Here is a 16,195-nt window from a genome sequence, read left to right on the forward strand (position 1 = left end):
AGAGTCTGCGAGAGAGATCGGGGGTTCAAACCTCGCCGAGTCATATCAAAGACGTTTAAAATGTTACGTGCTCCTTTCTTGCTTGATGTTCAGCATTTAAAAGGATTTGTACTTCGATCCTCTTGGGATCCTAAAAGACCGCTAAGATATGGAGTTTTAACTTTTTAGACCTCGAAAGTTTCCTAACATTGCACAAGATGCATGTTCGACCTCACCTCCAGGTGTGGAGTCCCTAACCATGTCAAAGATACAGAACACCTGGAAAAAGTACAGAGGTGTTCCACTAGACTAAGGTGTTAGCCAATATCAGGCATTTTCTGTACGAAGAGTGACCCCACAGGCTGAAGCTTTACTCACTTGAGAAAAGACGTTTGAGAGGAGACCTGATTGGATGCTACAAGTTTTTGAGAAGGAAAGTGAAAGACTATCAACAGTTCTTTCCGCTTGCAAACTCAAGATTCCTCCATGTCAATTCGTACAAACTCTACAAGATGAGGTTAAGACTGCAGGGTCAGACCGACAATTTTCAGTGAGCATGTAGTGAATTGCTGGAATGAGTTCCCAGATCATGCAGTGTCAGCCAGGTATCCAATGTCGGATATGGGACACAACCTCAGCTTACAGAATCACATTAAATCTCAAACTTAGATTCTTCTCTCTGTTTGCTTCCTTGGGTTTTTTGTCTATCCGCTGGCCTTCTACTGTTCTGTTCATCCTGCCTTGGTGTATTCTTTACACTTGTCTTTCCTCCTCTATTACGTCAACATATCCAAACCATTTCAGTCGAGATTTGCATATTCACACATTCGCTGGAATTTGTTCCTCTTTCCCTGATATCTTCATTCCTTAGAAAATAATCCCATTTTATGTTCAGCATGTTTCTCAACATGTGAGTTTCAAAGGAATGTATTTTTTCCCTGTTTTTTATTTTTAAGGATGAGCCTTAAATAAGAAACCTTCAGTTGAGATTTTTAATCCATTATTGCCCAATTCCAACTTGGTATTTACGGGCAGGGAAGCGATGCAGCCGAATGTGGCTGAACGCATGGACAATCACCATAAGCCAGAGGTGCATGAGCTTTGCATTTTGGTTTCTTCCAATCTGGCTGCTTTTTGCTGTTGTTTGAACATCTTGCAATGGCACAGCATCTTCCTGATCGTCAGCCACTCTTTTCCATGACGTTCAACATTTGAAAAAGATGGAAATGTCTGTCAATTCAACGTGATTTTTGGGGTCACGTTCAGCGTGCATGCAACTTCACAATGCTATTTGGTATTGGACACGTACACGTTGTGTACGCATTGTGTACACCTCGGGACCATTTTTTGGGCGTCTCCATTGCATGGATACCTGTTTGCTCTCCGGTTCATAATACTGAACAAACCCTTTGTCTGTGGTGGTAGTACGTGCCAAAAATGCATTGCATTCTGCTTCATGTCGCTGGACAAGACTGGTATTGCTCAAACATGTCTGTTCATTGTTGAGCATTTATGGGCCTCACAGAGCACACACCCACTTTGCGAAAACCTAGTTTTCTGGATTAAGGTGTATACCGCACCATAAGATGGATTTATGCTGTCTCTCGCTAATGCCTAACCTTGTGTACCAGTACTTCAATCCTCGCTACATTGCTCCTTTATGGCAGCAGACACAAGTCACCCAGGCCAGTGTGCGTGCATACCCATCCATGCTTTTTGAAACAAATGTGCCCATTTCATACCATATTGTGTAGTCATTCTCCCAAGAACATCACACCATTTAACACGAAGGAAAGAAAAACCTGATGACTCACTGCTTCAAAATGGTGCCCTCTTTAGTGTAGCAGCCATTTTTACACCACAATTAATCGTGCCACCCGTAGGGATGGAGGTACTAAGTGAGTCAAATGACTTGCACTTACCCCTTTAATATCATACATAATACAATTAGTCTGGGATCCGAGGCCTGGAAATGTGTAAAAAAGTGATTTTGAGGTGACACCCCTGCTATAAAATGTTTGACCCCTAGATCATGTCTGTGTGGGTGATAGCCACCAGAAAAGTGACTTTAGCAAGGTAGTTTGGATTGCGCGAATTCTGTAAGGACGTTTTTTAACTTGGGGCATCAACTGTAAAAAGGCAAGAAATTTAGGGGTAGGGGAAATTCAATTGACCATATATCCCATAATACAGGGGTGAGTGCAACAAATTACCACTCATTCTTTTTGTTATAAAGTTGGCTTTTATATGAAACATGATTCAACGTGATTGGACCATCCATGAGGTCAGCAGAGGTCAAAAGGTCACGGAAAGTGGGTTAAGCTGAAAATTTAGCTCCTTTATCAAATAATTCACATATGTATATGTCACAATATGTTATTTGCATCCCTCTACTGTTTCTGGCCTATATTGATCATAATAGTGATGGTTTACTGTGGTGGTTGATGCTTTTCATCTTTTGAGTGGTGCTAGTGATTATTATGCTACATTTGTTTCAGCAACTTGCTTCACTCTTGCTGATCTTTATGATTACCATCGATCTTCAGCCTCCCTAGCTGGAGCAAGCTTCCTTCTTGTCAATTATTATTTACATAACAAACATACAAACATACATACAGAGAAAACAAAGATTGGTTATGGACCATTGCTTCCACAAAACCCAACCAACGCAGATGTAGTCCAGACCTCATTGGACTACTTTGTCTCCTTGAGTCTTAAGATGGGTCAGGCTAAGACGGTGGTGACTTGTGACCAGGCGATATATGACATAGTAAAGGGGTTGTTTAGGAAGGAATCAGAAAAGTACAAAGATGTTATTGTTCGACTTGGAGGATTCCTTATTGCCCAGAACTTCTTGGGATCTATTGGATTTTTCATAATGGAGAGTGGCATAGAGGACATTCTGGTTTCTAGTGATATCTGTGGTCGAGGTACAGCCAATAAAGTCATGGCAGGAAAAGATTATTATAAGATGGTCCGTTATCATTCATGGTTGAGTGAGGCACTGTTCATGCTGAAGTGGGAGGCATTTGAGAAATGGCTGTTGTTCGAGAAGACTGAGGAGACACTTTCTTTGCTTTCGTCTCTGCTTGAAAGTCTTAGAAATGCCTTTGACAGGAAAGAGAAGGACGAATTTGCTGCACTCATGAAGGAAGTCATGAAATGCCTAGAGTCACTGGAGTCACTCTGGGGAGATTTTGAGAAGGGATTAGAAGTGACAGCCCATCTTTGGAGCATGTACATAGACATGGTGCTTATCCTAAGGCGTTACATCCATGCTGAGAGAGCTGGGCTGTGGCAACAGCACTTACAAGAGGTACAGAATATGCTACCCTATACCATTGCTTCCGGCCATAGTAAGTACATGTCCTGCCTTCCGATCTATCTCAGTGAGATGCAAAAGCTTCCAGAAACAGCACCAGAAGTGCACGAGGAGTTTGCAGCTGGCAAATTCACAGTTCACCAGACTGCAGGAGACTTTAATGGTGTGTGGACAGACCTTGCCCTTGAACAGACCTACAATAGGGAAGGCAAAACAAGCCTCTTTAAGGGTATAACACAGTCTGAATCAGCAAGAGAAAAGTACATCAAGGCTCTACCGTTCATGACCTCTGTCTCTGAAAGTGTAAAAGATGGCACACATGGCCTCGCCGCAATCTGACCACCACGAGAAGCTGAGGAAAGACGACATGGAAGCCGTGTTGCAGATCAAACGGACCGTGGAAGAGAAGATGCAAAACCCATTCGATCCTTCACTTGCAACAGATAAACTAATGAACATATCCACAGGTCAGATTCTTGCAGCAACTACCCTGGTAGATACCAACCGTCTAGGCTTGGAGGCAATGGATGCTGCCACGACAACGAATGCAGACAAGATTGTCCAACCGAAGATAGAAACATTCGCCACGCATCTGAAGAAAAGTAAGAAAAAGATGGACACTGTGAAAGAAGTCATCAGAGAGGAGAGTGCAGTGACAAGGGCACTTTGTTTCGCACAGGACCTGAGTGATGAGGCACGGACTGAGGCATTTAGTTACGAATGGCTTGAGTACCCTCCCTCGTTGTTTGAGCCAGAGAAGAATGGATTTTCCATGCACAAAGGTTGCAAATCCAACTATCTATCCACGCTACAGGCAGAGGTTGCCGAGTCATGGGAACCGTTAAAAGAGTTGCCTCCTTCTGCATCTGATGCAGTTTATGTAGTCGATGCAATGGCATTCATCCAGCGGTTCAACACACTTGGTTCGAGTACATTTGACCAACTTCAGGAAAGGTACAGGAACAAACTCTTGAACATGAAACCCAGACATTGCACTGAAGTGCATTTCGTGGGCGATCAATATGATTTTGGGTTGAAGAGTCTAAAAGGGGATGAATGCCAGAGACGGGAGTCAAATACCAACTTGCCAGAGTTTGTTCCAGCGGACATCATGAAAATCCCTGATTGGAACACATTCCTGTCAAACCCTTGTAACAAGACCAATCTGCTGTCGTATCTTGCTTCACGTTGGTCCCAGGAGTCATCCTGGCCTGATGGCTTCTGCCTGGTCCTTGGGGTCAACGCCCAGGCAACTCGTGTGACGCAGACGGAACATACCAATGTTGATGAGCTGTACTGCCCTAACCACGAGGAGGCGGACACCAGAATCTTTGCTCACATTGCTAGCTGTGACAACAGCGTAGTTGTCATTCAGGCTACAGATACAGATATCATCGTCTTGTCAATGTATCATTTCCCTCGGTTGACAAACGTTGTTGAGTTATGGGTGGAAAAGGATGATCTGTTCCTCCCCATCCATGACTTGGTGAATGAGTTGGCCAAAGCAGTTGGAAAGGACGTATTGGCACTCACAGACACACTGCTCATCTCCCACATTCTGTCAGGTTGTGATTCGGTGAGCTATCCTTTCAAACGGGGTAAGAAGAGAGCAGTGAAAGTCACACTCCAGCATGTTGACAAACAGCCAGCGTTGTCCAATTTCATCCGACATGAATCCGGACCTTCTGCACATGATCAGGTGATAACTGAAGCACGAAGCTTCTTTTGTGATCTCTACGGCAAGCCAGGGTATTCATCCCTGGATAAGCTCCGCGCCCACTTGTTTGCATCTAGCAAACTATATCTGCGCTCTCTTCCTCCAACAGAAGATGCTTTTCACTTCCACGTTCTCAGGAGCCTTTGTCAGATCAGCTTATACAAGCAAGCTTCACTCAGCAATCCAGTGCTTCTTCCACCTGAAGAGTATGGCAGGAGTGTGGATGGTGACAGGTTAATTCCTGTCATGAAGAGCAAGCCATCAAAGCCTTCTGCTACGAAGTTGAAGTACTGCAAATATGAGAAGAAACCGAACTGCCTGAAGAATTGCCCTTGTGCGAAAGCTGGAGTACCATGCATCATTGCATGTGCCTGCAATGGCGACAGAGAAAAATGTGGACGGCTTCTGACTGATGACGGTGATGATGATGAGTAAATAGAGGTAATGACACTTTTCCAGACAGTATGTGGTATGACTTGTCGTTTTAAAACATGTTGAAGAGTACCGTGCAAATATATAGTGTGAATGCCCGATTTTGGTGATTTTTTTAAAGTTATGCAAATCTAAAGTGACATACATGCCAGTAAGTTAAGTTCAGTCGGGGCATTTCTTTCCCAAAAACATCAGAGGGGTACAAACAACATGTTTTGGGTGTAAAAGTTTGGCTATATTGAGCTTGAAGTAGGAAAAATGTGATTTTATTTCCTAAAGGAGCTAAACTTTTAGCTTAACCCACTTTCCGTGACCTTTTGACCTCTGCTGACCTCATGGATGGTCCAATCACGTTGAATCATGTTTCATATAAAAGCCAACTTTATAACAAAAAGAATGAGTGGTAATTTGTTGCACTCACCCCTGTATTATGGGATATATGGTCAATTGAATTTCCCCTACCCCTAAATTTCTTGCTTTTTTACAGTTGATGCCCCAAGTTTAAAAATGTCCCTACAGAATTCGCGCAATCCAAACTACCTTGCTAAAGTCACTTTTCTGGTGGCTAACACCCCCACAGACATGATCTAGGGGTCAAACATTTTATAGCAGGGGTGTCACTTCAAAATCAAATTTTGAGGTCTCGGATCCTAGACTTAATTGTATTACACAATGCACTGTTGGTGACAGTAAAATTGACTTGATTTATTGACTTACCCTCATATGTACAAACAGTTTAAGAAGTATTTTTGTTTTATTTTGTCACGGTGACAAAGTTTATACATGACAGTATGAATCTATTACTGGCAGGGTTGTTGGCTGTTTGCATTGCTTGCCTGCCTTGAGAAGCCTCTGCTTCCAGAAGCCCATGCCCTGCTGAGACAGCTTGCGCGGGCCTGCGCGGCACTTCGTGCCAGCCTGGTACGCACTCCTATCTGCTGTTCACTGTTTTCCTTTTATGCCTCCGCAGCCGAAGACATTATGTTTTCAGGTTGTCCATTGTCAGGGTTTTTTATATTTTTGTTACCAAGATAACTTTGAACCACTAGAGGGATTCCAACCAAATTTGGCACATGTATGGACTGCAATACTTGTATTAAATATACCAGCTGAAGGTCCTGTCTATGACGGACACTTAAGTACTGTTCTTTTCAAACGGCTCATTTAACCATGTTCTGTAATAGTTGTATTATTTAGTTTCAAATGAAGTTATTTTGTGTGCACATATATCTTTACAATTGAATTCTAGCTTCAGTTTCCTCATATACGTTTGGGTAAGCACACATCACCAGGGGGTGCTATTTTGGCTACATACATATGTACCCACATACATACACACATACACACGCAATAGCTGCATTATATTAAGATTAGATTACCATGTTGAACTCTTTTTAAACTCGTTAGCTCGAAGCTCTTTCCGAGTGGCTTCCCCCTTTGAAAATTGACATTTGTGGTTGGTGTTGGATGTATGGTTTGTATCTTGCATCTTTGTGCTTTACTGACATTCATTTGGCTCTTCTTCTTCTTCACTATTTTTCCATGTCTCACTCCAGGACAGTCCTGAGGATGAAAGACTGTCAGCATTGAATCTGCTAATCTGCCTTGTGGCCAGGTACAGGTGCAAACCATACTGATTATAATGCACAACTCGTTTTATTTTATTATTATTTATTTTATAAAATAATGCCTCATTTATACTTTGTTTTTATTTTGCAGGTATTTTGGACAAACAGACCTAGCAGACAATTGAGTGCACCACCTTCAGTCTTCCGATAATGTTTTTTTTTTTTTTACAATAAACTGAAATACCTAAAAGCCGCTATGTGTATTGAGCAATATGAAGTGAAATCTAGAAGGGGATGTGAAAGGGTAATCTGTTTATGAGGTTACCAAGCCATCCTGGCTGTTACCCGATTGATTTTGTTTAGATTATTGCATTGTATGCTGTATTATACTTCCACCACCATTGTTTGACGTTTATTCACTTCTAAATTCATTTTCTCCACAAATGCTTGTCTGATTGGTGCATTCTTCAACATATAAGCGATTACTCATGGATAATTTATTAACGATAACTATGACGTCATAGGAAACGTCGTATGGCAGCCATTGTGAAAAAAAAAAAAGGAGAACACTGAGCATCTTCTCCAAAACCACTCAACAGAAAAATTTTAAACTTGGCACCTGTCAAGTACTCTGCATTGGGAATACAACAACATGCATTTTAAAGGCCATTTTCCCTGCTAGAGCGGGGGTTAGCCTTGCGGTCCCCATGACAATCTTCTCCATTTTGCCCTATTTTCTGCATCTCTCCTTGTTAACCCCCTTGCCCGCATTTCTTCTTCCACCATCTTTAGCCAAGTCTTTCTCGGTCTTCCCCGTCCTCTGCTTCCTTCTACATTCATTTCCATCACTCTTCTCAACCAGTCACTTTCATCCTTCCTCAACACATGACCAAACCATCTCAACCTGTTCCTCTTCACAGCATCAATCACAGGCTCTATTCCCATCATCTTTCGCAATTCATCATTTGTCTTCATCTCTCTCAACGATACTCCGCACATCCGTCGAACCATTCACATTTCCACCCTTTCCAACCTTCGTTGCTGCTCTACGTTCATTACCCATGTCTCGCTCCCATAAATCATAACTCTTCTCACACATGCAGCATACACCTTTCCCTTCAGCTTCAACGACACTCCCCTCATCATCAGCACGCCACTCAGTTCCCGAAACTTCTTCCATGCACATCTCACTTGAGCAACCGTTGCCGAGTCTGATCCACCTTCTCCATTCAGCATGTCTCCGAGGTAGCAAAATGTTTTCACACCTTCCAGCTTCACGCCGTCTCCAAGATCCAACTCAACATTTCCTCCATCTGCAGCTCCCTCTGTGCACACCTTACATTTGAATGTAGCTGCCACACTGGTTAATGACCCTCTCAGACCACTACATTTTTGATGAACCCACTCAGCGCACATTGTACATTGAATGGAGTTCACTCCGACACCCTTCCTACACACAGCACAGGGCCACTTCCCAGTTCTTTCCACCTCACCACATGCTTTACCACTTGCCATCAACTTCGTCTTTCCGATATTCACCTTCAGACCTTTTGTCTCCATACATTCCTTCCACGTGTTCATCTTTTCCTTCAGTCCATCCATACTTTCCGCAATCAACACCAGATCATCTGCATACAACTCCCACGGTAAACCCTCCTTTACGTTCTGAGCCAGCACCTCCATCACAACTACAAATAGTAGTGGACTTAGTACCGACCCCTGATGCACTCCCACCTTCACCTCAAACTCACCACTGTTCCCGTCCTTCGTCCTTACAGCTGTGCGCGCTCTTTTGTACATTGCCATCACTACTCTGATCAACCATTCCTCCACTCCTAACTTCCTCAATGCCCATGTCAATACTTTGCGTGGTACCCTATCGAATGCTTTCTCCAGATCAACAAACCCAAGAAACAACTTCTTCCTCTTCTCCATGTACTTCTCCTGCAACTGCCTCACAATGAAAAGCGCGTCTGTCGTTCCTCTTCCTGGCATGAATCCAAACTGCATTTCGTCGATCTTCACTTTCTTCCTTATCCTCCTCTCCAACACCCTTTCCAATACCTTCATTCCATGCTCCAATAACTTTATCGCTCGGTACGAGCCACACTCCAGAGGGTCACCTTTCCCCTTGTATAGAGGGACGAGGGTACTCAGTTCCCAAGCCACTGGAATGCGGCCTTCTTTCACCACCAGATTACAGATCTCTGTCATTCTCTTCACACCCCAACTTCCTGCTGCCTTCAACATATCTCCCACAACTCCCGTCGGCCCTCCCGCTTTTCTACCCTTCATTGCTTTTATCGCTTCCTCAACTTCCTTCTCAGTTATCTTCTCTGCCGGTCCTAAAACTGGGTTACTCTCTATGTTGCCATCCCATTCATTCTCTGTATTCAACAGCATTTCCATATATCTTTTCCATCTTCCTTTAATTCCATCTGGGTCGACAACGATTTGTCCCACTTCATCCTTCAAGCAACTCACCCCCATCACATCACACCTCTCTTTCGCTATCTGCTTTGCAATCCTGAATACTGCTTTCTGACCCTCTTCCGAATCCAAGCGTTCTCCGAACATTTTCCTACATGCCTCCTGCGCCTTTGCTACCTCTTTCTTTGCAGACTTCCTGGCTGCCTTATAACTTTCATGCTCTGCTGTTTCTGCTCCCGTACCCTTCGCCTTCTGCCACTCCTTGAACTTCTTCCTCTTCTCGTCAATCCTCTTTCCAACTTCATCATCCCACCACCATGTTTCCGAGTGCCTCGGTGGTCCTTTTGTCCATCCACATACCTCACCAACGGCTCCCAACAGACTAGCTTTCATCGACATCCAACCACTTTCAAGCTCAACCACATCATCCTCGACCCTACTCAGCCTCTCTTTTAATGCCTCCCTTACTGTCACCTCTTTCAACCTCCACACCTTCATTCTCGGTTGGTACTTCACCCGCCGAGCTCTCCTCGCACCTTTCACCCTTACGTCGCAGACAACCAAGTGGTGCTGTGAAACAGCCTCCTCCCCCGGGATCACCTTTGTGTCCCGGAGGTGCCCCCTATCTCGCCTACGCACCATCAGGTAGTCAACGGTTGTCGTCGACCCACCTGACGTGTATGTAACAAGCTTATTATCCTCTTTCTGGAACTGAGTATTACAAATCAACAAATCAGCTCCATCAGCAAACTCCAAAATCCTTTCACCTTCTCCATTTCTCACACCATATCCGTAACCCCCATGAACTCCGTCAAAACCATCCATACTCCTTCCCACATGTCCATTTAGGTCTCCTCCTACCACAACAACTTCCTCATCTTTCACGTTTTCCATCAGCTTCTCTATCGCACACCAGAACTTGTCCTTTTCTTCATCGCTTCGACCAACCTGCGGAGCATATCCCGAGATGACGTTCACCAAGAGCTTTCCAATCATCATTTTCACCATCATCAACCTATCACTCACTCTCGTCACACTCACCACACTGTCTACAAACGCCTCAGAAAACAGGACACCAACACCATTCACGCCCTCCAGGCACCCTTGCCACACAAACTTGTATTTCTGTCCCTGCCTACCCTTCACCACTCACACCACTTCCCTTCCATCTCATCTCGGGATGAGATTGGGAATAAAGCTTGATAACGATTGTCACCGGTGAAGTGGTATGCCAGCCATAATTGGATGCGTCAAAATCCTTATCCGAACAACATGAAAATTATTGAGGGTGATCTATGGAGAAATTGGAAGAGATAATTAAATTGATGACGTCATCGGTCACGTGGTCTGGCAGCCATATTTGATAGAAATATTCGTCATGGGTCCGTATTGATCAAAGTGGGGCAGTTTAGGCCCTGGCACAACTACGCGCAGTTATAAAGCGTGCTTCTTGTTTTCTGTTTGAGATGCTGATTTGACCTGAAATGAAGAGGTAAATTTCTGGCCTTGCATTATCTGGCAAACTTTGTGGTTTACTTAAATGCCTTCTAGGCACCATCAGGGGGTGGGGAGGTACTAAAATGCTGCCTGCAAGGAAATGCCACCTGACCCCTCTTTACAGATTCAACGAGAACGGCACTCAGTAGAGAGCATAACTCCACCTGGTGAACAGTTTACGTTTTGTATCCCACTGATAGGACGGATCTGGATTCGGACCTGAACCAAAATCGAATCTGCTTGTCACCAAACCAACTCGTCCACCAAATTTATTAATAACTCGTCTATAACTTTTTTTAATATCATGTTATATATCGCTTTTTGCCCGATCTCTCAATGGTGAAGAATCACTGAAAAATTAAATAATTATTGGAACCGAATCCATATTCCGATCTTCACCAAAATCGAATCTTCCTTGTCACACACACAACCGGTCCAACAAGCTTTGTCCAAATCCATCCATAACTTTTTGAGATATCCTGCTATGTATCGTTTTTGGTCCGAGATCTCCCAATGATGAAGAATCATTAAAAAAATTATAGTAGCCGAATCCGGATCTTCACCAAAATCGAATCATTTAGTCCGTGTCACATACACAACATCTCTGCGAAATTTCGTCCGAATCCGTCCACAACATTTTGAGATATTTTGTTCACAGACGGACAGACAGAAGGGGTGAAAACATAACCTCCATCCACCTTTGGTGGTGGAGGTAATTACAAACGTGATGTGAATAACGCAGTCGTAATTATCAAAATTCCTTTTCTTGCATTCTTTTTCAGTGCCAACATTTTGGTGGACGGGTTTGGTGTATGACGAGGATGAATCGATTCCATTTTGGTGAAGATCCGAATCCGCATGCAGGATTAAAAAAAAAAAAAATTCAGTGATTCTTCACCATTGAGAAATAGGACCAAAAATGATATACAACAGGCATTTTAAAGGCCATTTTCCCTGCAAGAGCGGGGGTTAGCCTTGCGGTCCCCATGACAATCTTCTCCATTTTGCCCTATTTTCTGCATCTCCCCTTATTAACCGCCTTGCCCGCATTTGTTCTTCAACCATCTTTAGCCAGGTCTTTCTCAGTCTTCCCCGTCCTCTACTTCCTTCTACATTAATTTCCATCACTCTTCTCAACCAGTCACTTTCATCCTTCCTCAATACATGACCAAACCATCTCAAACTGTTCCTCTTCACAGCATCCATCACAGGCTCTATTCCCATCATCTTTCGCAATTCATTTGTCTTCCTCTCTCTCAACGATACTCCGCACATCCACCGAACCATTCGCATTTCCACCCTTTCCAGCCTTAGTTGCTGCTCTACGTTCATTACCCTTGTCTCGCTCCCAAAAATCATAACACTTCTCACACATGCAGCATACACCTTTCCCTTCAGCTTCAACGACACTCCCCTCCTCGTCAGCACGCCACTCAGTTCCCGAAACGTCTTCCATGCACATCTCACTCCAGCAACTGTTGCCGAGTCTGATCCACCTTCTTCATTCAGCATGTCTCCTAGGTAACAAAATGTTTTCACACCTTCCAGCTTCACGCCGTCTCCAAGATCCAACTCAACATTTCCTCCATCTGCAGCTCCCTCTGTGCACACCTTACACTTGAATGTAGCTGCCACACTGGTTAATGACCCTCTCAGACCACTACATTTTTGATGAACCCACTCAGCGCACATTGTACATTGAATGGAATTCACTCCGACACCCTTCCTGCACACAGCACACGGCCACTTCCCAATTCTTTCCACCTCATCACATGCTTTACCACTTGCCATCACCTTCGTGTTTCAGATATTCACCTTCAGACCTTTTGTCTCCATACATTCCTTCCACTTGTTCATCTTCTCCTTCAGTCCATCCATACTTTCTGCAATCAACACCAGATCATCTGCATACAACAACTCCCACGGTAAATCCTCCGTTACGTTCCGAGCCAGCACCTCCATCACAGCAACAAATAGTAGTGGACTTAGTACCGACCCCTGATGCACTCCCACCTTCACCTCAAACTCACCACTGTTCCCATCCTTCGTCTTTATAGCTGTGCGCGCTCTTTTGTACATTGCCATCACTACTCTGATCAACCATTTCTCCACTCCTAACTTCCTCAATGCCCATGTCAATACTTTGTGTGGAACCCTATCGAATGCTTTCTCCAGATCAACAAACCCTCTTCTCCATGTACTTCTCCTGCAACTGCCTCACAATAAAAAGCGCATCTGTCGTTCCTCTTCCTGGCATAAATCCAAACTGCATTTCGTCAATCTTCACTTTCTTCCTTATCCTTCTCTCCAACACCCTTTCCAATACCTTCATTCCATGCTCCAATAACTTTATCGCTCGATACGAGCCACAGTTCAGAGGGTCACCTTTCCCCTTGTATCGAGGGACGAGGGTACTCAGTTCCCAATCCACTGGAATGCAGCCTTCTTTCACCACCAGATTGCAGATCTCTGTCATTCTCTTCACACCCCAACTTCCTGCTGCCTTCAACATATCTCCCACAACTCCCGTCGGCCCTCCCGCTTTTCTACTCTTCATTGCTTTTATCGCTTCCTCAACTTCCTTCTCGGTTATCTTCTCTGCCGCTCCTAAAACTGGGTTACTCTCTTTGTTGCCATCCCATTCATTCTCTGTATTCAACAGCATTTCCATATATCTCTTCCATCTTCCTTTAATTTCATTTGGGTCCACAACGATTTGGCCCACTTCATCCTTCAAGCAACTCACCCCCATCTCATCACACCTCTCTTTCGCTATCTGCTTTGCAATCCTGAATACCGCTCTCTGACCCTCTTCCAAATCCAAGCGTTCTCCGAACATTTTCCTCCATGCCTCCTGCATCTTTGCTACCTCTTTCTTTGCAGCCTTATAACTTTCATGCTCTGCTTTTTCTGCTCCCGTACCCTTCACCTTCTGCCACTCCTTGAACTTCTTCCTCTTCTCGTCAATCTTCTTTCCAACTTCATCATCCCACCACCATGTTTCCGAGTGCCTCGGTGGTCCTTTTGTCCATCCACATACCTCACCAACGGCTCCAACATCCAACCACTTTCAAGCTCAACCACATCATCCTCGACTCTACTCAGCCTCTCTTTTAATGCCTCCCTCACTGTCACCTCTTTGAACCTCCACACCTTCATTCTCGGTTGGTACTTCACCCGCCGAGCTCTCCTCGCACCTTTCACCCTTATGTCACAGACAACCAAGTGGTGCTGTGAAACAGCCTCCTCACCCGGGATCACCTTTGTGTCCCGGAGGTGCCCCCTATCTCGCCTACGCACCATCAGGTGGTCAACGGTTGTCGTCGACCCACCTGACGTGTTTGTAACAAGCTTATTATCCTCTTTCTGGAACTGAGTTTTACAAATCAACAAACCAGCTCCATCAGCAAACTCCAAAATCCTTTCACCTTCTCCATTTCTCACACCATATCCGTAACCCCCATGAACTCCCTCAAAATCGTCCATACTCCTTCCCACATGTCCATTTAGGTCTCCTCCTACCACAACAACTCCCTCATCTTTCACGTTTTCCATCAGGTTCTCTATTGCACACCAGAACTTGTCCTTCTCTTCATCGCTCCGACCAACCTGCGGAGCATATCCCGAGATGACGCCAATTATCATTTTCACCATCATCAACCTATCACTCACTCTAGTCACACTCACCACACTGTCCACAAACTCCTCAGAAAACAGGACACCAACACCATTCACACCTTCTGGGCACCCTTGCCACACAAACTTGTATTTCTGTCCCTGCCTACCCTTCACCATTCTCACACCACTTCTCTTCCATCTAGTCTCCTGCACACAACACATGTCCACTCTTCTTCTGACCAATTCTTCCACCACTTCTCCTGATCTCCCTGTCATTGCACCTACATTCCATGTCCCAAACCTCAGAAACCGATCTCCACTTCGGGCATCAGACGTTTCGTCGTCATAATTGGAGTGATTTCCACCCTTGCTTCGATCGGGTTCCCCACCTTGAGTTTTGACGAGAGGGAGTGGGGTCCCCCACGGGGTACTTCGGGCTGTACCCTGCCCATATGTAGTTGTAATTGTCATGGTTCTCTTTTTGAGGCAATGTTTTTATGGCCGGATGCCCTTCCTGACGCCAACCCTTTTAGTCGCCTCTTACGACACGCAGGGATACGGTGTACCTATTCTAAACCGGGGTACACACCGGGAACCAGGACCAAAAATGATATACAGCAGGATATCTCAGTTGTGGATGGATTCAAACGAAAGTTGGTGGATGAGTTGTGTCGGTGACAATAACAAGCAGATTCGATTTTGGTTCAGGTCCGAATCCAGATCCGGCCTGCAAGTGGGATACAAAACGTAAACTGTTCAGTCTGACAGACGTATGCACTCTACCTAGTGCTGTTCTCGTTCCTGGTGTGATAAGAGTTGAGCTTACACATCTTATTTGTATACAATGGACAGGTTACCATGGTACCCAAAATTGAAAATGAGGTTAATCTGAGTCGGTCTAACTCGCACCAACCAGAACGGCTTTTACAAGAAATTGACAATGAAAGGCAGCCTGCTTAACCATGCAGAGCCAGCTGTAAAATTTGCATTGATTTTCAATTTACTTCAATGCTGATGGGTTGATATAATCTTCTTCTTTAACAGCCACAATTATTCCCACTTTCTTGTGAGGTTGGCTGGGAAAGCTTGACCTTAGTCTTTCACAAACCTGCTGGCCAGGCCTGCCGTTCAACTAAGGTTAGGGCAGCAATTTAGCCACGGTGCTGGTGATAGCTTGTCAACTCTTCACGAAGGACACCGTGGGATATTTAACGATCAACAACTAATGGCAGCAGACAGGACTCCACTTTAACGTCCATCCGAGGGACTGCACACACATCAATGAATCACTGCCTGTGAAACACTGGGATGACAGTTTATAGCCAGGCCGAGATTCAAACCTAGGCTGGACAGTTTAGAAGCAAGTGTGCATACCTCTAAGTCTCAGCCATCCTTCCAACTCCCTGATGTGTTGGAATAATAATGCTCGATATATATCCCATTGTGACAGTTACCCCAAGCACACGAAGCGGAAAGTGCGGTTAAGCAATTGGTTCATTTTACATGTCCTACAAAAGTCGGTTTATAATCGAGGAATTCCAATTGAACGTTATATTTGGAACATGAACTTGCAGTTTAGCAGTATGTCGGCTCTGAATTAGGCAAATTGTATGGAATCTCATCCTGATCGAG

At 44.5% G+C, this 16,195-nt stretch overlaps 1 protein-coding gene across 2 annotated transcripts in view; it reads left to right on the forward strand.

Annotated features, from left to right (window-relative positions):
* Positions 1-7,462, forward strand: part of GEMIN2 (gem nuclear organelle associated protein 2) — a 30,959-nt gene extending 23,497 nt beyond the window's left edge. For both annotated transcript variants that reach the window (XM_068112801.2, XM_078776072.1), the window contains exons 9-11: positions 6,261-6,371; positions 7,007-7,065; positions 7,170-7,462. In XM_068112801.2, the coding sequence (XP_067968902.2) occupies positions 6,261-6,371; positions 7,007-7,065; positions 7,170-7,203 (204 nt within the window). In that variant the 3' untranslated portion in view covers positions 7,204-7,462. The remainder of the gene's footprint in view (positions 1-6,260; positions 6,372-7,006; positions 7,066-7,169) is intronic.
* Positions 7,463-16,195: the final 8,733 nt, after the last annotated feature.

Source organism: Myxine glutinosa, chromosome 4 (assembly GCF_964187855.1).
Source record: "Myxine glutinosa chromosome 4, kmMyxGlut1.1, whole genome shotgun sequence".
NCBI lineage: Eukaryota > Metazoa > Chordata > Myxini > Myxiniformes > Myxinidae > Myxine > Myxine glutinosa.